The sequence below is a fragment of the Bos indicus x Bos taurus genome, chromosome 5, assembly GCF_003369695.1.
Source record: "Bos indicus x Bos taurus breed Angus x Brahman F1 hybrid chromosome 5, Bos_hybrid_MaternalHap_v2.0, whole genome shotgun sequence".
NCBI classification, from domain to species: Eukaryota; Metazoa; Chordata; class Mammalia; order Artiodactyla; family Bovidae; genus Bos; species Bos indicus x Bos taurus.
In genome coordinates, this window is record NC_040080.1 from 23,192,526 (window position 1) to 23,217,712 (window position 25,187).

The 25,187-nt window shown below is 47.3% G+C and overlaps 1 protein-coding gene and 1 non-coding gene across 2 annotated transcripts; one reads left to right on the forward strand and one right to left on the reverse strand.

Annotated features, from left to right (window-relative positions):
- The first annotated feature begins 1,853 nt into the window (after positions 1 to 1,853).
- Positions 1,854 to 21,811, forward strand: GPRC5A (G protein-coupled receptor class C group 5 member A). Its single transcript, XM_027541381.1, has 4 exons — positions 1,854 to 2,083; positions 15,721 to 16,649; positions 20,502 to 20,560; positions 20,861 to 21,811. The coding sequence occupies exons 2-4, from the start codon at positions 15,728 to 15,730 to the stop codon at positions 20,951 to 20,953; spliced, it is 1,074 nt and encodes a 357-aa protein (XP_027397182.1). The 5' UTR covers positions 1,854 to 2,083; positions 15,721 to 15,727; the 3' UTR covers positions 20,954 to 21,811.
- Positions 11,828 to 11,899, reverse strand: TRNAD-GUC. Its single transcript has one exon. It is a non-coding gene; the product is annotated as a tRNA-Asp (tRNA).
- Positions 21,812 to 25,187: the final 3,376 nt, after the last annotated feature.

The window sequence follows — 25,187 nt, forward strand, 5'->3', positions numbered from 1 at the left end:
AGGGAATCCCCAAAGTTATGACCCACCTCTGCTTTTACCCCCTCTGTCAACTTGATATCTTTTTCTTGGTGTCATGAACCTCATCCTAACCTTGGTGATCCAGACCCCTAAAATGCTGGTGCCCGAAGAGCCCTTAGAGACGACCAGCCCAGGGCTTTTGAGTACTGGAACTGGGTCTGGTTCAATTTGGCCAGGACTGAAAGTATAATACATTGCACTTTTGAGAACATAGTTTGAAACAAGGCTGTAAAGCAGCTCATTAATATATTTTTTAAAAATGTCGATTACATGTTGAAATGACAATGTCTGGGATCTCCTGGGTTAAATGAAATACATCATGAAAATTAATTCCCCTCTTTTTATTTCTTTTAATGTGGCTGGCTGCTAGAAAGTTTAAATTATACCTGTGGCTGACCTTTGTGGCCTGAATGACATACACATGTGACAAGCATGAACCACTTCAACTTCCTCCTTTAACAGATGAGAAAACTGAGGTCCAGAGAGAAGACCTGGTTTAGCAGAGAGCACATGCTAAAAAGCGCTGTCGCTTCCGGTCCCTGACAATCACACACACACACACACACACACACACACACACACACAAGCACGTGTGCAGGGCTAGGAGCCCGGGAGAGGAGCCCGTGGACTTAGACCCTTGAGCTGCAGACCTCAAGGGAAGTCTTCCAAGATGCTGTACGTTGGCTGTGGTTTCTTGAGAGAGAAATAAAAACTTACAAAGCTGGAGTCACTGTCTCCAAAATACCAGCTTTAAAAAGTCTCTGGAGGGACTTCCCTGGGGGTTCAGTGGTTGAGACTTTGCCTTCCAGTGCAGCAGATGTGGGTTCAATTCCTGGCCCAGGAGCTAAGATCCCACATGCCTCCTGGCTGGAGAAAGAAAAAAGCAAAGCAGAAGCAATGTTGTAACAAATTCAATAAAAACTTAAAAACAAAACAAAACTCTGGAAAGTTGGGGTATGAGGAGATGTGAGGAAAAAGTTGGGGAGTCCTAGACCTTCCCTGTTCAGTTCACTTACATGCATAGTACCCCAGGTGTGCTGACCAGGTGTGCTAACTAACCAGCACCTTAAATGCACCCAGCCCTCCCTCTTGCATGGCAGTGGGGTAGAGCCTTGCTGGAGGCTGGCACCCAGGAGGCAGCCACTCAGGGATTGTTTGACAAGTCAATAAAAGCAGGTTTCAGTGGTGGAGGAGTGGGCAGCGGAGGGAGAGGGAACCAGACAGAAAGGCAAATTCTTTTATATCATAATTTTATCTGGCATCCATTCTCTTCCACCTGAGTTGTCAAGGCTCTAAGCGGGGGTTAGTGAGGAAATGAAGACGTAAGGACCTGTCCTCTCCCTCTGTCCGTCATCGGGCAGCACTGGTGGGTCTGGGGACAGTTCTGACCGGGGGAGTTGCCATGCGGGGCTGGATATTTTTCTTGGCCTCCATCCGCCTTGACTGCCACTGCGGAGCACCCAGGCGCTGGCCAGTTCTTCCTTTCCCCGGCCTGGCTTCCCAGGGTACCCAGGAATCACATGGGATGTTGCGAACTGTCCAGCCCGTGTCCTGGGCAGACTGGAGTGCCCAGTGGGAGGGCGGGGGTGGCTCTCTCCTGGAGGTGACAGCTGGCCAAACGGATAGGAAGCATCTGCTCTCTGGCCCCTTCCTTTACCCTATGCCCTGGGACGTCCCGACCAGGTGATGCACCGCACGCGGAGCGGAGTGGGTGCTCTGGCTCTCCCCTCCCACCACCACCACCACCGCCGCCACCACCCATTCCAAGGGTGACTGTGGCGCTGACGTCAGGCGGCTTTTGGCTCATGCTCTGGCCCGGGGACTTTATTTTCATAACAGCGCGCAGTGCCGTGGAACTGGAATAGGCGTGTCCTCTCCCCCTGACCCTCTCCCGCCCCTTGTCCCTCTGCTCACTCCCTCCTCCCTCTGCCGCCTTTATAACTGCTCGGCGCCGCGAGGGCGCGATCCCTGCCCACGGGCTCTCCCAGAACCTATAGGGGCTACAGTTCTCCCTCCGCGCGCGCGAAGCAGCGCCAAGTTCACGCGCCGAAGCCGAGGCATCGGGGTAAGTGAGGCGCACTGAGGCAGAGCGCGCTGGGTTCGGTGATTGAAATCCTCGGGGGTGGGGTTTGCGGAGTAGTGGGGAGGCAGGGGTTAGAAAGCTGAGGATGCAAGAGGAGAGAAACCCCGATAATGAACTGCAGCTGGGTCGGAGGGGGAAAAAAAAATCCCAGGAAAGGAATTCCTGTAGTTTAATTCAACTCAGATTCCCGCCCCCCCTTGAAGTTCCCAGACTAAGAGGCAGAGAGCAAAAAGATAATCAGGATAAATAGTTTCTGCTCAGATACACTGAACAAACTGAGTAGGTGGAATCCTGGCCCGGCAGGTGACAAGTTCTGGGCTCAGTCTAGGGAAAGAGAAAAGAGGGAGGAAGATCTTAGAGGAATGGCAGGGAACTGGCTGGGTGGGCAGGAAGGAGATGGTGACCCCTGCTAGTTTACCCAGATACTGAGAAATGTCCATTTATTTTGTCCTTTCACAAGTGTGCCCTTCTGAATTTTGCGAAGTAGATTCTAGAAGCCACCTCTTCTCGTGACATGAGCGTGGCCATCAACTCTGCAGCATTCTCCCATCTGCTGTCCCTTGAGTTACTCTGGACTCCTGGGTTGAACGTCCATTTGAGTATCCAGTAACAGCCCACCTTCAGGCACCAACCAGATGGGACTCAGCAATGACCCCCCAGCTGTCAGATATGGTCCCTTAAACCTCCCCGGGTGGAAGGAAGTTTTGGAAAGCCAGCTCAGGTTCAAGGAATTTGTAGGACTTTCCATTCCTGAGTTGTTTCCAGGCTGATGTTTGAACACGCCACACCTGCTGAAGGGTTTGATTGAATCAGCCAGGGCTGTGGACTCATTCCTGAAGGGAATACTTGAGTTACTTGTGGCCCCTGGGAGGGGCGAGGATGGGGGGTCACAGCTCTGTCCTCTGGTCTGTGTGCTGGTACTGGGAAGGTCAACAGCGGTGTCATCTGGGAGACAGGCTCCTCGAGGTGTGGAGAGGTAGATTGGTACTTCAAGGGCACATAGGAATGAGTGGAACTCAGAACGAGCTAACATTCTGGGAAGTGCCCCTTAGCCTTGAGCTAGGAAGCCCGACTTCTCATCCCAGCTCTGCCGGCTTGTAGCTGTGAAAAGGCTGAGCTGCACCTCCTAAGGGTTTCCTCCTAAGGGGTCTTAGGGTCCTCAGCTCCCTCCCAGGGCCAGGGCCAAGAGCCCCTCTCTATCTATATACGTCTCTTTGAGCATCCTCTTTGGAGTATCCTTTTTTGTATTCTACTCCTTAGTGAGAATTGAAGGTAACAGGGCATGAAGAAGAATTTTGACTATGGTTTTATTCTCATTCTCATTCTGGGGGTTTGTCTTCAGGTTCATTGTTTTTTTAAAAATCTACAGATTGAGCTGAGGAAATGGGCAGGAAATGACGTGTTGGTATAATAGGGCCCTTAAAAACAAAGAATGGAAGAATTATTTTGCTTGAGGAGTCTTCGAATTTTCTGAGTAGCTTGGTGTGTTAGTTCCTGCTTATATTCCTATGTTGATTGCCTTGTCAAAATATATGGTCTGTGCATTTCTTATTTTAGACTTTATTGTTATTATTATTTTTGTGGTCTAAAATATGCTGTTTTGTAAATGTTTCATGACCACTTCAATAGAAGAAATCATATAGAGAAGTTGGTAAATCAGATTCCTGGCCAAAAACATCCCACAGCCTGTTTTTGTAAATAAAGTTTTATTGGAACTCAGCCATGCTCATTTTGTCTATGTATCACCTATGGCTGCTTTTCGGCTACAAACAAAAGGACTGCAAAGCCTAAACTACTTACTGTTTGGCCCTTTACAGAAAAATATTTGCTGATCACAGATATAGAGGATCTGAATTATATTATTAATCATAGAGATCTAATGAAATATAAAGATAGAGCATGTTTTGATTAAAGTATCCATAGAATACTTAAAAAATTTACCTTATTGCTATTAATTTTTTCTATTTCATTTGCTGAGGAGTGATAAAGAAGTGTTAAAGTCTCCTGTAACTGTAATCAATTTCTTTTGATTTCTTTTTGTATTCCTGGCAGCGTTTGTGTTATATATTTTGGTGGTATATTATTCACTGCATACAAATTTATGATGGTTATATCTTCAATGTGGAACATTCTTAATTATTATAAAAAAGTTTTTAGGTCAGCATAATAGCTTTTTGTCTTAACTAAACTTTGTGTGATAATAATAACTCAATTCTCATTTTTCTTACCTTGAACAAGCTATTAACTTTGTACCTGATACATAATACTTGCTAAATAAACCTATCTGTTGTTGTTGCTTTTTTTGCACTTATTTTTCCTTTCCTTTCCACTTTTCTGAATCTTGTTGTTTTACATGGGTTTCTTATAGGTATAATATGGTTTGATTTAGTCTTTTCAAAATAAAAAACTTTGCATTTACATTTATTGTAATAATAGTTGCTTGCTATTGTCATCTAATTTTGGCCACATAGTCTGCTCTCTCCATCTTCTCCCACATTAGATAATCTATACTGTATTTTTAGATACACTGAGTGTATGGTAGTACCATTCTCAGGGTTTAGAAATACAGGTTTGTAAGGAGAGATAAGTTTCAGACCATAAATATATCACCTTTATATGTGGAAATGAAACAGTTGAAATAAGGTGTCTTTGAGGTGGTATACCAGAAGAGGACTTCATCTTATCCACCTATTTTCTCGATGCTTTTCACATCCTTAAATTCTGGGCATAAGACATTTAGTAGTTTCACTCAAAATCTTAAATCAAAAAAAGTGATTGCCTATATTTTATTTTACATTTCAGTAATTTCTCTAAAGTTCACATGCATTGTTTAGAATAGAAGAATATGATAATACCTCCAAAAAGTGAAGAAATTGGGATGAACACTGTTCTTATTTTGGGTTGGCCAAAAAAGTTCATTCAGGCTTTTCTGTAAGATCTTATGAAAAACCCAAATGAACTTTCTGGCCAACTCAGTGCTTGTTTGACTCTGCCTATGTGGGAATGATGATTTATTTTCTCCTAGTTACTACTCAGAAACTCAACTCAGTGATGTTACTCAGATGTTGTTCACACGCTGTTGCGACGATGCATCACGTTTATGTCATCAGAATCCAGATGGCTTACCGGGAAGAGGGGATCCTGGACATTTTGTTGTAGATACTTTCCATTTACAGCTAATCCTGCACCTGGTACAGAGAAACTTCCCTGGGACTCCACCCTCATCTTAGAACTCAGCCTGGACTAAAACCCACAGATTAGCACCACATATGCAGCTCCCCAAATCTTTCCTTTCCATTACTCACACTTACTAATGAATAACTTGCTTTGAGTTTTATTCACACTCTGCAAATCATTTGCTCAACAACCACTGTGCAGAGTACATAGTGAGGGGAATGCCAACGAATAGAAGATTTGCTCTATTTCCTTAAAAGTTTGCTATCTGATAGGTGAGTTAGCACTGATATTAATGTATACTGTATCAGGGGGCCCCAACCTCTGGCATCTAATGCCTGATCATCTGAGGTAGAACTGATGTAATAGTAATAGAAATAAAGTGTATAATAAATGTAATGAACTTGAATCATCCTGAAACCACCCCCCAACAGCACATTGGTCCATGGAAAAATTGTCTTCTGAGAAACCAGTCCCTGATGCCAAAAAGATTGGAGACCGCTGTAATATATGACATATTTATGGAAAGACTTGAGTGCTGAAAAATAGTTAATAACTACAATGAGATCACAGATTTAGAATGAGATGGGACTGATAACTAAAAAACCCTCAAGGTAGAGGTAAGTTTGGAGGCAAATTTCTAAGAAACATGGTACATGAATTGTGATTAGGGGGAGAAGGGTCCCTCTGGCAAGGAGAATAATGATGTGGTGAGGCAAAGAGCCACTTTGTTAGAGAAGGTCTTAGATGAGCCCCAGTTCCCTTCCAGAGAGAAAATGCTCTTGGAAGTTTTTCATGGATGTGGAGACGGGAGTTAGGAAGGCTGGAAAAAGTAGGTGGGAGGACTAGTTGGAGAAAAGCCTCGAAGCTCAAATTGAGGCTGAATCTGTTTTAATGGACAAAAAGGAAATGATATGCTTTTTTTTTTTTTTTTAAGGTGTTTTTGATGTGGACCATTTTTGAAGTCTTTATTGACTTTATTAAAATATTGCTTCGGTTTTATGTTTCAGTTTTTTGGCCGAGAGGCATGTGGGATCTTAGCTTCCCGACCAGGAGTTGAACCTGCACCCCCTGCATTGGGAGGGGGAATCCTAACCACTGTATCACTAGGGAAGCCCCCTGGCAGATCCTTTTTTGTTTTTAAACTCCTAAATCCAAAAGTCCATTTTCAGGTCTTCTCTTCTTTGCTGTCCATGGAGCATCTTACTCCATCAACCACTCTGAGAAGCTGCTCTTTGGCTCCTGGGAGACCAGCTGGGCTTATTTCTTGTACTAACGCTGGCAATCTCTTTTGAACAACCTCTGCTGATTCCTGCTTGGTTGAGACGGTGTTCCAGGGTTTTGTCCTCGGCCCTCTCGCTGCCATACATGCTCTCTGTATGATCTGGTATCCACAGCCTTCCAGTGCCTGCTGTGACCCCTCCGTGACCCTTCACTTGTGCTCACAGCCCAAACATCTCCTGAGCCTCAGACTCACATGTCTGAGCACAGGGAGGTCAGCAGAACCCGGTGTCGTGGAGCCTGGCTTTTATTTATTTTTTTGGTTGCACTGTATGACTTGTGGGATCTGAATTCCCTAACCAGGGATTGAACCCGGGCCATGGCAGTGAAAACCCAGAATACTAACCACTAGGCCACCAGGGAACTTCTAGGAGCCTGGTTTCTAAAAGTCAGTGATCTTGGGCAAGTTATTTAATGCCTCTGTACCTCTGTTTTCTGCATGTAGAAAGGGGGCATAATCTGGCATGAATACACCCACACTACTATATATGAGTCAGAAGATAACCAACAAAGACCTACTGTAGAGCACAGGGGAACTCTCCTCAGTACTCTGTGTAAACCCATATGAGAAAAGAGTCTAAAAAAGAATGAATACATGTATATGTATAACTGAGTCACTTTGCTGTACACCTGAAGCTAATGCAACACTGTACATCTAGTAGACTCCAATAAAATGAAAAGTGGGGCCATAGTAACAGGGCTGTTGTGAGGATTAAATGATGCCTCCCTGACCAGGGATCGAGGAATGGAATCCGTGCCTTCTGCAGCGGGAGCTGAGTCTTAACCACTGGACCTCCAGGGAAATCCCTCCAATTCATCTTAGATTCAACAGATCTAAACTGGGCATCTCTTCCCACAAGCCTGTATTTCGAAGCTCCATTGATTCTGCCTTCCTAAGAATCTCCTACCATTCCTTGCCCATCTCTCAGGCCTCATCTCCCTGGTTTCCTCTCTAAAGCCTTTTTTTTAAAAAACAAACCCCATTAGGGAGAGTGGGGTTTCACTGTTTTCCGTGTGCCCTCAAGATTCCCCAAACACTCTACAACCCTTATTTGTGTGTCAGTGTGACTCTGTTGGTCGTCCTGGGGCAGCGGTCACACTCTGGGTCTGAGGGTCCGAGTGATTTGTATACTTAACACGGCGCCTGACACAAAGTACACACTTAAGTGTTGATTGACAGGAAGATTGACCAATTACAGAGTTGCTTACTTTGGAGCCTTCTCAGATGTTGTTTAAATAGAGAGAGGCTTAAACAGACTTGTGGTTGCCAAAAGGGAAGTGGGGCTGGGGTAGGGATGAATTGGGAGTTTGGGGTTAGCAGATGCAAATTATTATATAGAGAGTGGATAAACAAGATGGTCCTATTGTGTAGCATAGGGTACTGTATTTAATATCCTGTAATAAACCATAATGGAAAATAATATGAAAAAGAATATAAATATGCATAACTGAATCAGTTTGCTGTACCCCTGAAACTAACACAACGTTAACTACACGTCAATGAAAAAAATAAAAATGAGAAAATAAATAGAGGCTGGAGTCAGGGAGAAAAGCTTCAGGGAGCATAATAGTGATTTAGGGATGAAACAAAAGATTAAATTCTAATTAAGACTATTCATAAAGGGATAATCTTCCTTTGTTACACTGAATATGTAAATTCATCTCTCTAAGAATCAGTCTTATCACCTACAAAATGGGCTGTAGGAATATTAAATGATAAAATAGATGTAAAACCATGTTAATGAGTGAATACACATGGAAACGTATAAACTCTCAGCATCGAGTCTGGCTCTTAAGGGGTCTCCACATGTGACAGTAGTTGTCATTTGTATTATTCATATTTATATTGTGACTATTGTTATTACTACTGATGGACTGTGGCAATTCCAGAATAGAGAGAAAATTAAAATGCTAGAAAATTGCCAATTTGCCAGGCTGGAATGTTGTGAAGACTTGGCTTGACTTAACAAACACCAGGCTGGGATGTTGTGAAGACTTGACTTGACTTAACAAACATTTGAGTTATTTTTTATCATTCCCCAGGCAGTTATCCTAAGAGGTCATTATTATCCTCTTCTTTTTATTGAAAGTTTTTTTTTTTTTTTTTGCTGTTTTTACTGGAGTATAGTTGATTTACAATGTTGTGTTTGTTTCAGGGGTACAGAAAAGGGAATCTGTTATATATATGCGTGCTAAGTTACTTCAGTTGTTACCCCATGGACTGTAGCCCACCAGGCTCCTCTGTCCATGGGATTCTCCAGGCAAGAATACTGGAATGGGTTGCCATTTCCTCCTCCAGGGGATCTTCCTGACCCAGGGACCGTATATATATATACATAGGGGCCTCCCAGATGATCCTGACCCAGGGACTAAACCTGCATCTCTTAAGTTTCCTGCTTTGGCAGGTGAGTTCTTTACCACTAGCAACACCCGGGAAGCCCCTGTATGTGCTGTGCCAAGTCGCTTCAGTCGTGTCCGACTCTTTGTGACCCTGTGGACTGTAGCCTGCCAGGCTCCTCTGTCCATGGAATTCTCCAGGCAAGAATACTGAGGTGGGTTGCCATTTCCTCCTCCAAGGGATCTTCCTAACGCAGGGATCAAACCCGAGTCTCCCGCATTGCAGGCGGAGTCTTCACCACCTGATGTCTTCTTCTTTTTAGATGATAGAATGAGATAAATCTTATATAAGGAGGAATGTAAGATCAGCTCTGGGCAAAATTCAGGGCCATGGATAATTCCTGCTCAGATAATCTGGGGAGGGTCGCATACAGCCAGCTAGGCAACCTACTAAGTCTGGATGTAAGTAACTCCAGACACCCTCCCCACCTCTCTGGGAAGAGAGGAGTCTCAGAGGTTGGAAAGGAGCACCTGAGAGACCCTTCACATGCTGACATTTGACCTTGCATCCCCGTCAACGCCTGTGTCGGTCAGGGCCACTCTAGGGTCAGTCCTGCTCCAGTGACTCTGCAGCTCTGTCTGGCAGGCAAGTGTTCCCCTGGTGTCCTGAGCCGGTACTCAGACCCTTCAACCTCACCTCCAGCCCTGGTCTGGAGTTTCGTTAGTAGTTTGGGGCAGAGATTCTTTTAATGACAGGAGATGGGGCAGGAAGCAGGATGAGGGGATGGGAGAAAGAGACTTGGGAATTGTCTACAAAGCTGGACATGGGCTCAGAATGCCTAGTTCAGCACCCAGCTGCCTTTCATAGAGGAGAGAACGGAGGCTCCAGGAGATGGTGTCCACAGAGAGAGGCAGCTGAAACCCCTCTGTCCTAAAGATCGGAGTCAGAGGCCTTGGAATAGAGCTCAGTGACTCCCTCCCTCCCTGCTTCCCTCTCGTCTCCCCCCCGCAACCCCCGCTTTGGTTCTTTTTCTTTTCCCTTTCTCTTTCCTCCATCTTTCGTTTTTTTAACCTTTCGGTCATGCACTGACTCATCTGAAAAGGGTTTAAGCCAGCACCAAGGGCTGTCGGGGTCTTGGCTGTGGGTGTTGGTGGATTACTAGATGGGCGTGGTTGGCTCAGCTGCTGTAATAAGTGAAGGGGGTCTCACCCTTATGACTCAAGGTCCTTGCTCGTGTCTGGGGCTATGCTGAAACCTCACCATCTCCCTCCATAGTGCAGGGTTTAGTCATCAGAGAATTGGGTGGGAGCGAATGACTGGATTCCAGTAAAACCTCTGCTTAGATCTGCTTACTCAGGATCCAAGCTACCCGGAGGCCCCTGGAATCACTTAGTAGCCCAGCTGTGGCCAGACTCCTACCTCAGACCCACCTAAGGAGGATGGGTGAAAGGGAGTTAGAGCTGGGGATGAACGCAATGGAGGCTTATGAGGAATCCCACCCCACCCCACTGTCTCAAGAGTAGCCCTGCTCCCCATCAGATTCTACTTCTATCCACACACTCACTCATCCATCCTGGTTAGGTGCTTGCCCTTCCCTGGTGGCTCTGCTGGTAAAGAATCCACCTACAATGCTGGAGACCCTGGTTCTATTCCTGGGTTGGGAAGATGCGCTGGAGAAGGAAACGGCTACCCACTCCAGTATTCTTGGGCTTCCCTTGTGGCTCAGCTGGTAAAGATCCACCTGCAATGTGGTTTGAGCCTTGGGTTGGGAAGATCCCCTGGAGAAGGGAAAGGGTACCCACTGCAATATTCTGGCCTGGAGAATTCCATGGACCATATAGTCCCTTGGGTTAAAAAGAGTCAAACACGACTGAGCAACTTTCACCTTCACTGAGTCAGGCGCGAGGCTAGTGGTCAGGGAGAGAATTTTAACAGCTCAATCCCTGCTTTAAGGACGCTTTGAATTTAGAAGATAAAGACTCACCAAGAGGCACTACAGGATTTTGTGATAAATGCAGGCGATGTGGAGGCTCTCTGGGAATTCAGGGGATGTATCTCTCATCAGGGGGCTTCCGCGGTGGCTCAGCTGTAAAGAATCTGCCTGCTAATGCAGGAGACACAATCCCTGGGTCAGCAAGATCCCCAGGAGTAGGAAATGGCAACCCACTCCACTATTCTTGCCTGGAGAATTCCGTGGACAGAGGAGCCTGGCAGGCTACAGTCTATGGGGTTGCAGAGAGTCGGACATGACTTAGTGAGTAAACAACAACAGCAATCTCTCATCAGACTAGGGCATCCAGGGAAACATCCTGGAAGAGGGGACCTCTAAGGTGAGGGATGTCAGGGAGAACGTCCCATGCAGATGGGGCGGCAGATTTGAATCGAGATAGTGGGGCTTGTTGGGAGGACAATGAGAAGCACACATATGGGGATGATGAGGAAGGCATGGTCAGCCATGAGGCTGAAGAGGTAGGCAGGGGCTGAAGATATACAGGCAATGGCTCGTCCCCCAGCCACAAAGAGAGTGACCCTGAGAGCCTAAGCCTGGGACTTCCCTGGTGGGCCAGTGACTAAGACTCCATGCTCGAAAAGCAGGGGGCCCGGGTTCAACCCGGGTCAGCGAACTAGATCCCACATACCACACCTAAAAGATTCTGTGTGCCCCAACTAAGACCTGGCACAGCCAAATAAATAAATAAAAATAAAAGTGATTGCAAGACTTAGACAAGTGAGTTGTATACAACCATGCTTGATCCATTGTGAGAATGAGTTAGGAGACCTTCCCTCCTCTTCAGAGCAGGTCCAAGAGTAAATTGTCTCTTTTTGTCCTCCTTTGGCCTTTGTAGAACACCTACTTTCTTGGTCGGACTCTAGGTCTCTCTGCCCACCCTTCCTTTTTTTTTGACTGTGCTGCAAAGCTTGCAAGACTTCAGTTCCCTGACCAGGGATTGAACCTGGGCCACAGCAGTGACAGCATGGAGTCCTAACCACTGGACCACCAGGGAAGTCCCATAGGTCTCTCTGCCCTTGACTCTGGGTACGAATGATGACTGCATGACCTCTAGTCTCATTTTTCTTTCTGCTCCAGCCCTCAGGTTCTTCTCCGAGGCTGTTGCTTTAGCTCCTGGAGGTTTCTATTCTCAAATGGTGGTACTGCTCTTTTCTTCCTCAAACCCTGCTTTCTAAAGGACGTCAGCTCCTCAGAACCCTGTCCCTTTCCCCAGCCCCGATCCTGGCGGCTCATCTGGGCCATTCCCTGCGTGACCCAGTGCCTTCTCAGTGCAAATCTGCTGTGAGTGAGTTTGTTCAGTTTTATTTCCCTCTGAGAAAATGTAAACTGCTAGGGACATTTCAGACCCGTTGCGCAATCGCTGTCATGTTGGGGAAAGGGTGGCGGAGGAGTGAGAGGTGAAATAGGAAGGATAGTTTCAAAAAATTAGTCACTCAGATAAAAAAAATTACGAAGAAGTTTTCATTTGAAAAGGTTTTCAAATATTCTTAATTTGAGAGAATTGAGAACCATGAACCTTAATTGGATATCCATTTGATATGAAAGAGTCATTGTTAATTTCTAAAGTTCGATTAACTTAAAAAGGAGTTTTGTCCTTTACAAATGTATGCTGAAGCAGCTATGTAGAGAATGATGCTTGAGATCTGGCTAAAAAACCTAGTGGGGCCTTCCCTGATGGTACAGTGGTTAAGACTCCTTGCTCCCAATGCAGGGGGCATGAGTTTGATCCTTGGTTGGGGAGTTAAGATCTCAGATGATGAGAGGTATAGCCAAAAAAAAAAAATCGTTAATTGCTGAGACCTATTCAAGGGCAAGTCTTATGGCCAGGCATAGATCGCAAAATGGTTTAGGTTAAAAATGTTTTCTCTATGTTACGAAAGTCATACCTGGTTCTCTTTCCTCGGGGACCCCCACCTTGCGTGCTCACAGTGTTGGATCCTGGTCTGTGGGTGCCAGGAGGCCCCAGTACACAAACCCTCCCTGTGCAGCTGCACAGAAGTGAGGGGGGCGGGGGGCAGGTGTCTCTGCTTGACCACCCCTCTGTGCAGCACCACAATGTTCCCTTAGTGGAAAACCTCATCAGTCTCTCAAGATTGAGGGTTCAGAGTAAACTGGTTCAGAGTCCTTTACAATTATCAGATAATTATGACAACAATGACTTGTCAGCCAACAGGACTGCCCTGAGGGGTGGGGAAGGAGCAGTGCCAGGGAGGGGCACAGAGGGTGAGAGAAATACCTTTCCAGCTGGCAACCGCCCTTATGATTAATCTGAGAGGAGTGAGGCGAGGAGGTGCTAAGGGAGGAGAAAGTGGAGCCTGGTCCCTTCCCCTGTGGATGCTGCCCTTGAACTAGACCAGGCCCTTCCTCTTCTGCATCCTCAGCATGGACAGGGGGGCCTGTCCCTCTCCCTGTCCTGTACCACCCATATCAGACTTTGGGGGGCCTTGTATTTCAGGGGTTGCCTGTATCTGAAGCTCATCTGCCTTTCTTTGTCCTTTTGCATCTCATTCTGTACTGCCTTGCGGAGGTAGAACATAACCCATTCTTTGCTCTGTGCCCTGCATGCGGTTGGGATGACCAGGGTGTTATATCCCTGGGTTGGAATCCAGGTGACAGACCCCTGGCCAGGGGAGTCCATGGGAAGGCTATGCAGCAGTGGCAGGTTAGATCTGTTTTTTCTACTATAGAAGAAACATGTCTGATGTGTGTTTCCCCTTTACCAGTTGATCATCTGGAAGAATGATGGACACACGGTGGTGCTGGTTGAATGAATGGCCGGGTTACAAAGTGAAGCTTAGAGGGACTTCCCTGGGGCTCAGTGGTTAAGACTCTGTGCTTCTAATGCAGGGGACATGGGGTCCACCCCTAATCAGGGAACTAAGATCTCACATAGCACCCCTGCAACATAGCAAAAAGACAAAAAATAAAATAAAATAAACAGCATACAACAAAACAAAAACTTTCTATTGTGTCATAGGAACGTAAAAACAGTTAAATAATTCAGAAAAAAAAATTATAGATCTGTTGAGAAGCTATTAGGCTCCTCTGTCCATGGGGTTTTCCAGGCAAGAATACTGAAGTGAGTTGCCATTCCCTTTTCCAGGGGAATTCTCCTGACCCAGGGATTGAACCTGGGTCTCCTGCATTGCAGGCAGGGTATTTTTTTTTTTTTTTTTTTTTAACCATCTGAGCCACCAAGGAAGCCCAAAAAGGAGCATTAGCTATTGGTAACATTTTCTGTTGGATCACCTCCTGTTTTCCAGGATGTTATTCTAGGATGTGTCATCCAGGATGTCCCTCCTTACGAGTAGCTTATTAAGAGTTCACTATGGGGACCTTCCTGGTGGTCCAGTGGTTAGAACCCCACACTTTCACTGCTGAGGGCATGGGTTCAATCCCTGGTTGGGGAACTAAGATCCCGCATGGCCATGCAGCATGGCCAACCCTATGACAGGCAAGACTGGTTCCATTTCTTTTGGGATCAGCAGTGCCATCCTTACAAATGTTAATTAGGGAGGGAAAATGATGTGTGGCAGCAGAGCTCAAGATGAGGGCTCAGTGGCTAAGAGGGGAGGGCTGACACTCTGCAGAGAAATCTATGGTTCAGATAACTCAGATAATACCTATGATTCTCTTGTCTGAGAGAGATTCGGAGGCTTACAGATAACATCTGTGGCTGGGCCTGAGGTAGAAAAAAACTGGAGACTGTTAATATGATTCAAAGGCTTGTGGGATTTTAGTTCTCTGACCAGGGATCGAACTCGGGCCCTGCCAGTGAGAGTGCGGAGTCCTAACCACTGAACCGACAAGGAATTCACAAAGTATTAACTTTATGGTTAGATAATTCCATGTTCACCAGTTCCTAAGAAAGCACTAGTCAAAAATATCAGGAACCCCGGCAAGTTCTTTGTGACGTTATTTCTTGAGATGTGGCTCAAATACTCCATTCAAAGTTTTGGGTTTCCTGGCTTCAGGGAAAATATGAATATAGTTAAATTGCGGGGAGGGAGGTACGAGGAGTCCCTTCCCTTCATCAGCCTTTAGAATTTGCCATGAGAGGTGGAGAACAGCTAGTAGCTTGATCTAACGTTGTAAATTCAGGGGTAAAACCCTGACTGCCTGTGCTAAGTAGCTTCAGTCATGTCCAACTCTTTGCCACTCGATGGACTGTAGCCCACCAGGTTCCTCTGTCCATGAGATTCTCCAGGCAAGAATACTGGATTGGGTTGCCATGTCCTTGAGCTTCCCTAATAGCTGATAAAGAATCCACCTGCATTGTGGGACACCTGGGTTCGATCCCTGGATTGGCAAAGGGAAAGGCTACCTCCTCCAGTATTCTGGCCTGGAGAATTCCATGGACTGTATAGTCCATGGGGTTGCAAAGAGTTGGACACAACTGAGCAACTTTCACTTCACCTGCCACTTCCTTCTCCAAAAAAACCTGACTAGAAAAGGCAATGGCACCCCACTCCAGCACTCTTGCCTGGAAAATCCCATGGACGGAGGAGCCTGGTGGGCTACAGTCCATGGGGTCGCTGAAGGTCGGACACGACTGAGCGACTTCACTTTCACTTTTCAGTTTCATGCATTGGAGAAGGAAATGGCAACCCACTCCAGTGTTCTTGCCTGGAGAATCCCAGGGACGGGGGAGCCTGGTGGGCTACCGTTTATGGGGTCGCACAGAGTCGGACACGACTGAAGTGACTTAGCAGCAGCAGCAGCAGATATACAAGATTGTTTCTGAATTGTTTCTGGTCCTCTGTGCCTGAGTTTATGGGAGAGATTCACCCCCAGCCCAACTTTGCTTTCTTGCAGGACCAGAATGTCCACAGTAGCCCCTGCTGGTTGCCGCTCAGACCTGGACTCCAGGTACTACAGACTCTGTGATAAGAAGGCAGCCTGGGGCATCGTCTTAGAGGCATTGGCTGGCGTGGGGGCTGTAGCCTCGGTGGCCTTCATGATCGCCCTGCTGGTCCTCATTTGCAAGGTGCAGGACTCCAATAAGCGAAAACTGCTCCCCACGCAGTTCCTCTTCCTCCTGGGTGTGCTGGGGATCTTCGGCCTCACCTTCGCCTTCATCATCACACTCGACGGCGGCACGGGGCCCACGCGGTTCTTCCTCTTCGGCGTCCTCTTCGCCCTCTGCTTCTCCTGCCTGCTGGTTCATGCCTTCAACCTGACGAAGCTGGTGCGAGGGAGGCAGCCACTGTCCATGCTGGTGATGCTGGGCCTGGCCCTGGGCTTCAGTCTGGTGCAGGACATCATTGCCATCGAGTACGTGGTTCTCACCATGAACAGGACCAACGTCAACATCTTCTCTGAGCTTTCTCCCCCACGGCGCAACGAGGACTTCGTCATGCTGCTCATCTACGTCCTCTTCCTCATGGCGCTGACCTTCCTCACGGCCTCTTTCAGCTTCCAGGGATCCTTTACTGCCTGGAAGAGACACGGGGCCCATATCTACCTCACCACGATCCTCTCCATTGCCATCTGGGTGGCGTGGATCACCCTGCTCTTGGTCCCTACCCTCAGCCCCCAGTGGGACGACACCATCCTCAGTTCAGCCTTGGTGGCCAATGGCTGGGTTTTCCTGTTGGCTTACATTGCACCCGAGTTTCACCTGCTCACGAGGCAACAGAACCCCATGGATTACCCTGTGGAGGACGCTTTCTGTCAGCCTCAGTTCATGAAGCAGAGCTATGGCGTGGTGAACAGAGCTTACTCTCAAGAGGGGATCATTCAAGGTACAGAACCTGGTTGGGTGCAGAATCCTTTGTGGGAAAAATGGGTAAAATAAAATAAAATCGTAAGATATTATTACTGTAGGGAACATGCAGGACATGCTCCTGATAAAACACAAGTTCTCCAAAACTCAGGTCTTGCTTAGAATCATCCAGCTGGTTAGAGACAAATAGAACTAGCAGCTGGCCTCAGGAGTCATTAGTATTTTTTTCTGGTTTTGATGTAGGTCATTTTTAAGTTTCCCTGGTGGCTCAGTGGTAGAGAATCCAGGAAATGTGGGTTCAACCCCTAGGTCAGGAAGATCCCCTAGAGAAGGAAATGGCAACCCACTCCAGTGTTCTTGCCTGGGAAATCCCATGGACAGAGGAGCCTGGCGGGCTACAGTCCCTGGGGTCACAAAGGTTCAGGCATGACTGAGCACACAGGCACAGACCATTTTTACAATCTTTACTGAATTTATTACAATATTGCTTCTGCTTTATGCTTTGGCTTTTTGCCTGCGAGGCATGTGGGATCTTAGCTCACCAACCAGGGATTGAACCCGTGCACCCCCTGCATTGGAAGGTGAAGTCTTAACTACTGGACCACGAGGAAGTCCCTATCTAGTACTTTCTATCCAATACCATGTAGGTTTCTCTGAAACAAGATGGAGCAAAGGAATGGACAAGGAATGTTTAGAGAAATTCCCAGAGACAAGTGGGTGAGATGATGGTGTCCTTTATAAAAGACAACTGGGCAACTTTTGTAGAAATGTGGAGACTTTGTGGATTTTAAAAAATATATATTTATTTAATTTTTGGCTGTGCTGGGTCTTCATTGCTGCGAGGGCATTTTCTCTAGTTTTGGCCAGTGGTGGCTACTCTCCAGTTGAGTGCAAGGCCTTGTCATTGCAGGGGCTTCTTTTGTGGCAGAGAACGGGCTCTAGGGCACTTGGGCTTCAGAAGTTGCAACACGGGGACTCAGCAGTCGTGGCTTCCAGGCTCCCATGCGCATTGACTCAATAGTTGTGGCACACGGGCTTAGTTGCTCCCAGGCATATGGGATCTTCCCAGATCAGGGGTGGAACCCACATCTCCTGCATTGGCAGGCAGATTCTTTACCACTGAGCCACCAGGGAAGCCCCTGCTTTTGTAGATTTGAGTGCACCAAGCCCAGCCATGCAGTGACCACAGAGCACAAAGCGGGGAGAAAACTCTTTTATCATAAACCAGCAGGAATCTCCATAAAGTTACTGAGGATTTTGATGTGGCCTGAAGAGCTACATTTTCTTGTCCATCTCTGGCCTGCAGGAGGGAATTTTGCTCTCGTCTGGAATGGTGAGCAGCCAGACTACACTAATAGCCAGGAATGCCTTCACTCATACGCCTCTGTGGAGAAGGCAATGGCAACCCACTCCAGTACTCTTGCCTGGAGAATCCCATGGACGGAGGGGTCTGGTGGGCTGTAGTCCATGGGGTCGCTAGGAGTCGGATACGACCGAGCGACTTCACTTTCACTTTTCAGTTTCATGCATTGGAGAAGGAAATGGCAACCCACTCCAGTGTTCTTGCCTGGAGAATCCCAGGGAAGGGGGAGCCTGGTAGGCTGCCATCTATGGGGTCACACAGAGTCGGACACGACTGAAGTGATGCAGCAGCATATGCCTCTGTGCATTGGTCTCTTGAGTTTATATCAGTCTCTGGGCCTAATCAGGGAAGGGGTGGGGGTTGGGAATAGGAGGGAGGGTCCTCCAAGGCCAGGTTCGTAGCCCCAGCTAATGAATTTCTCTGCCCTTGGAGCCTATGGTGCACAACCTGCTGGTATTATCTCTGTAGTCCTGGTCCCTCTCCTGTGCCCCGGGAAGTCTGAAGGGAGGGGGAGAGCCAGGGGGCAGGGCAGAGGGGATATTTTCCCACCCATCTCCTCCTGTCCATTCCCGATGCTTCAGTCTATCACCTCATGCCTGAATCCATGTTATGGGTCCTTAACTGGCCTTCCTTCCTTTAATCCTTTCCCTTCACTCCGTGGATCACTGACAGCTCCCTCTCCCTAAAATACTCTTCTGCCCACCCCTTTTCTGGCCTCCATGCCTCACTGGCTCCCCGGTATCCACTGCTTTTACCAAATCCTTGGTGGGCTTCCCAGGAGGCTCAGTGGTAAAGGATCTGCCTGGCAATGCAGGAGACATAAGAGATTCGGGTTCGAGGAGCCTGGCGGGCTACAGTCCCCAGGGTCACAAAGAGTCGGACACGACTGAGCGACTGAGCACACACTGCTGGTGAGGCTGTTTACAGCCAGAACCCCGCAATCCCCAGATCTGTGCTCTCAGCTCAAACAAACCAAGTGCCCTGCACTTTCCTGTCTGCCTGTCTGGGCTCGAAGATTATCTGTCCCTCCTTATTCTCTTTACTCAAAGAGAACATGTCCCTTCTTATTCTCTCCCTTTTCCAGCGTCCCTATTCCCCAGTCCTGCTCTGTCTTTTCTCCACCCATCTAGCTCTAGACCTTTGAGATGCTGTTATCAGAGTCTGTCTCATCTTGGAGTTATTTGCTGTCAGATATTAGCTGTTATTAGCTGTCAGATATTCTGGACTCTCCAGTGTCAGCCTTAGGGCAGGAATCATTCTGATTAATCCTATTTTCCAGAATATCTCACATACTTAGGTATTTGTTGAGTAAATTGAAGAGGTAAATTTGGTGGGAAATAAATGGCTTGCTTTAAATTGCATTGTATTTATGTATCTCTCTGCCCTGTGAAGAGTTGGACATGACTGAGCATGCACTCAAGCATGCATGGACAGTTTGGGGGATCTTAGTTCCCCAACCATGGGTCGAACATGGGCCACGGCAGTGAAAGTGTGGAGCCCTAACCACTGCACTGGAAGGGAATTCTGTAAATAGTTTCTGTGATGAATGTGTGTGTTTACTGGTCTGTTCCTGAGTTTAAATCCCTCTGATTCCGGACTTCCCTGGTCCTCCAGTGGTTGACCTTCACTGTAGGCAGCACAGGTTCAATCCCTGGTTAGATCCTCTATGCCCCTTGTCCATGAAAAAAAAAATCCCTCTGATTTCTCCCAAATAATAGAAAATGATTGCTCATAGACTCTATCCCTTCACAAAGAAAATCATGGAATTTCCACCCTTCCTTGTTGGGCAGATAAAGAAGTGGGTAAATCCTCAGTAAGATTCCCTCTAGACACACCTCTGGTCAGATCTGTGTCTGAAAACGCTAGCTTCAAATGTGCTTTTGAAGTGGCCTAGGACAAAGAGCCTCTGGAGGTTTTTTTTTTTTTTTTTTTAATTTATTTATTTTTAAATTGAAGGATAATTGCTTTACAGAATTTTGTTGTTTTTGGTCAAACATCAACATGAATCAGCCATGGGTGTGCATACGTTCCCCTGGAGGGTGTTTCGGAAGGCATTTCCCTAGTGATTATACGCGGCTAGTTGTTCATTTATTCAACCAATTTTGGGCTGACTCTGTGCCTGGTCCTAGGCTTGAGGACAGTTTCCTCTGGCACAAAATTGACCATTGAGGATTTCCTTGGTGGTCTGATGGTTAAGACTCTGCACCCCCAATGCAGGGGGCCCAGGTTCAATCCCTCATCAGGGAACTAAGATCCCAGGTACTGCAACTAAGACCTGGTGGAGCCAAATGAATAAATCAATATTAAAAGAATTAAAAAGAGAGTAAGAGAGCTCTTTAAAAATAGACGAACAACAAAACAAAGCAAAACCCCTGATCGTCTCCCAGGGAGACAGAGAATTAAATGGATATGCATCATGGTTTATACATGACTCACCTGGGGTGAGCACAGATTGGGGCACGAAGGAGGGGACCCTGACGTTTACCCACTCCTCTCCATCTGTTTCAGGTACTGAAGAGACGGGGAGCACGCTCTATGCGCCATACTCCACCCATTTCCAGCTACAGGTAAAGCAGCCCTTTCCCCTTTCTCGTTGGCAGTGTTAGCACCCCAGGAGCATCTGTCTTTAGGGAATAGATGATATTGCCACTCTGATGGCCTCTGGATGTCACCTAGAAAGGATGACGGGTCTACTTTTCCTGTAATCTGCCTCATGAGGTTAGGACAGGAGACCCGAGCACAGAGCAGGAGGGGGCTGAGAAGAAAGGGGAGGAGTGTTAGAATTCTGCCCGGGTTGGAGCAAGAGGTGCTGTGGAAATGGTCGGGAAGTGCAGTGAGTTGAACAAGATGAAATGCTTCCTTTTCAGAATCGAGATTCCCCAAAGGATTTCTCCATTCCTCGGGTCCAGACTCGGGTTAGCCCTTACAGTGACTACGAAGGAAGGAAAGATGTCAGTTAACATGACCCAATGGGTGAGATGAAGGAAGCACGTCAGCAGAACCAGCAGGGAGTCCACGAGATGAAGGCTGAGTCCTGAGTCTTCCCAGGAGCATCAGAGGAAGACCTCTCCTCCCACATCCTCTGTCCTGGGATTGATGGGGCTGCAGGGACCACAGTTCTCAGCAGCACTGTGGTGGTTCCTTGGTCCCATCCCAAGGCTACTTCTCTTGAGTGGGAGTCTCGGGCAACTCAGGGCAACTCTTACCATCCCTGCCATTTTACACGTGACTGAGGCTCTGGTCATCTGACCCACACGCTGACCTGTTCAACCTCCAAAGCCAGTTCTTCTGACTCTGGGCTGGCTTTGTGCCAATCGCTTGACTCAGAGCAGAATTGCACATCTGAGCAAAAACAGCAAAGGACCATCTCTCAGCCCACCCTACCCACATCTACACTGGAAGCCAACTTACCGGTACCTCCTTTCTTGCCCGGCTGGGACAGGCTTAAAAGTCACCTGAAATTTTCGCACCTCTGTGATGCCGCCTAACCAGGGTCCCCAGCGCCAGCTCTCCCAGACGTGCTGTTGGTTCTCAGACTTACCTCCCTGCTGTGCCTCACCAGGGGCCATCCCTCCAGACTGTGCCGGGGTGTACAAGCCCGAATTCTCTTTGCCAGGAGACCGTGTGCTGTTTTGCTCTGAGTTCCCATCCCCTTGCTCCCCAGCCTCTGTAAATAGACGTACCCTGTGTTCACCCGCTGCATTCTGGAAGTGGGTATTGTCCACACACGGGCAGGGGGTTGTTTCTTGTAAAATAAGTTATTCGCCATTCTTCCCTCCAGATGCAATAAAAGTGTGGCCACAGCCATGTGAGGGGTAGGCGCCTGACATTTGTCTTTATGTGGGATCTGAAGTTCAAAGTTCGGTCCCACTGGGTGTGGACTTGAACTTTCTCCACGTGTCTCTCCTCCTCCTTGTGTCTACAAGTGTGTGTTGCCCAGTTTTAGGGGTGAGTGACAAAGGTAAGGGGGAGCTGTGAAGGGTCAAGAGTCTGAGGTTTTGCTCCAAGTAAACAGAGGAGTGGCAACTTCAGAATGGAGTTTGGCAGCCAGGCTCAGACCGGGAGACCTCAAAGCCAGTGTCACATTTCATTTGAGGTTTAATTGTAGGAGGGGTTAAGTCCAGATCTCTAATTTAATAGAATTAGTTCATAATCTCTCATTTGCTTAATCCCAGAAACAGCTTTGTTGGGTAGGGCAGTATAAAATTGCTTTTGGGTAAAGAAGAAGACAGAAAAACTGAATGACATTTATAAGATTGATTGCTGAGTTAAGGATTTACCACCCAAGAGCCTGATGCTCTGCTGCTCATCACGAAGAAAACCCAGTGTGGGGAGAGGTGTGGTGAGGTTGGAGGGAATTAATGACGCGCTGAATTAGGGAAATGGACATTTCACAGAGATTTAGCTGATTGCTTCTCACATGACTTTGCACTAACGTCAGCCTCGTTTTGTATTGGAAAGGGGAGTTACAGGGACTTCTCTGGTGTTCCCTTGTGGCTCAGCTGGTAAAGAATCCTCCTGCAATGTGGAAGACCTGGGTGCAATCCCTGGATTGGGAAGATGCCCTGGAGAAGGGAAAGCCTACCTATGCCACTGTTCTGACCAGGAGAGTTCAATGCACGTCATAGTCCGTGGGGTCTCAAAGGGTCGGACGTGACTGAGTGACTTTCACTTCACTCTGGCAGTCCAGTCGTTAGGACTCCACACTTACCACTTGCCCCACAGTATGGCCAAATATATATTAATATATATATGTAATATATATAATGTGTGTGTGTGTGTTAGTTGCTTAGTCATGTCTGACTCTTTGTGACCCCATAGACTGTAGCCTGCCAGGCTCCTCTGTCCATGGGATTTCCCAGGCAAGAATACTGGGGTGAGTTGCCATTTCCTTCTCCTGATCTTCCTGACCCAGGGATTGAACCAGCATCTCTTATGTCTCCTGCATTGGCAGGCAGATTCTTTACCACTAGCGCCAGCTTCAATACACACACACACACACACACACATATATAATATATATGTACAACATGTAGGGCTTCCCTGGTGGCTCAGTTGATAAAGATCTGCCTGCAGTGCAGGAGACCTGGGTTCAATCCCTGGATTGGAAAGATCTCCTGGAGAAGGGAATGGCTGCCAACTTCACTATTTTTGCCTGGAGAATCCCATGGACAGAGGAACCTGGCGGGCTACTGCTCTCACTTGCCTCACTGCTGCTGCTGCTAAGTCGCTTCAGTCGTGTGCGACTCTGTGCAACCCCATGGACGGAACCCACCAGGCTCCCCCGTCCCTGGGATTCTCCAGGCAAGAACACTGGAGTGGGTTGCCATTTCCTTCTCCAATGCATGAAAGTGAAAAGGGAAAGTGAAATCGCTCAGTTGTGTCCAACTCCTATCGACCCCATGGACTGCAGCCTACCAGGATCCTCCGTCCATGGGGTTTTCCAGGCAAGAGTACTGGAGTGGGGTGCCATTGCCTTCTCCACTTGCCTCACAGTGTGGCCAAATATATATTAATATATATATATAATATACATATGTATATATATGTAATATCTATCTATCTACAAAATACTCTACCGCAAAACAGCAGAATACACATTCTCCTTAAGTATGCATAGACCATTCTCTGGGATGGATCACATCTTACACCACAAAACTAGTATTAACACGTTTTAGAAAACTGAAATCATAACAGGTATTTTTTCTGATCATAATAGGATGAAATAGCCAACCTCCCCACCCAAAGGAAAACAAAAGAAAAGGGGAATCACAAATGATGGTTTGGACCCTTCTAGATTATTCTAGTCTTCCCAAAGAGGCCATAACGCAGTGAGGTTTGTTGTGAGGAGAAAACAATATAATTTCATGTATATTATCTGTCACAGTGTGGGTACTCAAGAAATATATGTATTTCCTTCCCTCTTTTCAAAAATTTTTACTTATTTAGCTTTTTTCCTTTTTGGCTGTACTTTGAGGCATGTGGGACTTCCCTGACCAGGGTTGGAATCTGTGGCCCCTGCAGTGGGAGCTCGGAGTCTTAACCACTGGACCGACCACCAGGGGAGTCCTCCTCCACTCTTTTCTTTTCTTCTGAGTTTGTGGCCTGTCAATCCAGCAAAGGGAGCTGAGTGAGGGCGAAGCCACCAAACACTCCGGATTTGCTTCCTTTTTAAGGAAAACATGTGCCAGGCCTTTGTAGCCCCTCAGGGGTCATCCTTAAGTCAATCTCTTCAGAAACACAAGAGGACATGAATATGGCACTTGTCGCTAGAGACTGCTCTCTCTTCCAAGGGATAGTTTGGACCAGTAGACCATCCTATCTCTGAGTTCTTTTTCTTGCGGGTGGTGGAAGAATGTTCCCCATTCAGGCAGCAATTGTTGCCACCCCCACCCTCCCTTCCAGAGGCTAATCTGACTTCAGGTCTCTGTGTTCTGCACATAATTAAACTCTTTTATTAATAGGGCCACCCCAGGGGCTGGAGGTTTGGACATGTGAGAATCTGTGTGTGACTGGAGAAGAGGGTTTCAGAGCCCTTCCTCTAGGTCTGCATCGCCACCTGGGCTGAAATAGAATGGGCAAATTGAGCCCAGCCTGGTCCTTGAATGATGCCAATTGATTGATGGCTGGGACCCAAGACGGCATCTCCCAGGAACTAAACGGGTGGTAATGAAATGAAGCTCAGCCACCTTCGCCTCATCTATCACTGTCAGATGAAAAACAGACCGAGTCTCATCTCCGCCTCTCCCTTCAGGCTGAAGCTGTCGACAGCCGCCATACCCTCTGCTCCCACTGGATGGCGCTAAAGCCTCAGGCATCAGCCCTCAGGGACTCCGCAAACATGCACAGCTATTCTTCTACGAAGGGCACCGGGCAGGGCTGCAGCTATTCAGCAGACTTGAGGCAAACGTGCGTTCCATTTTAAAAGGCTTGACCGTGTGAGCTGTTTGCATCCTCCCTCCCACCGTCTTTAAAGAAGCCGCTCTCCATCTTCTTTGCCCGAGCTCCACTGCTCCGCGTCTCATTTTTGTGAAACTCTCCGAGGTATTACCAGCTCATTTGCAGACAACCTGGCATCTTTACAGATATTGGCCTCATGTGTTAGTCTCTCAGACTCTTTGCGACCCTATGGACTGTAGTCCACCAGGCTCTTCTGTCCATGGAATTCTCCAGGCAAGAATACTGGATTGTTTT

Bases quoted from the DNA above. Each gene is read 5' to 3' on its own strand.
- GPRC5A (XM_027541381.1), top strand. From the start codon at position 15,728: ATGTCCACAGTAGCCCCTGCTGGTTGCCGCTCAGACCTGGACTCCAGG. The intron at 16,650-20,501 runs GTACAGAACCTG...CATCTGTTTCAG, and splicing joins TCAAGAGGGGATCATTCAAG to GTACTGAAGAGACGGGGAGC. The intron at 20,561-20,860 runs GTAAAGCAGCCC...CTTCCTTTTCAG, and splicing joins CCACCCATTTCCAGCTACAG to AATCGAGATTCCCCAAAGGA.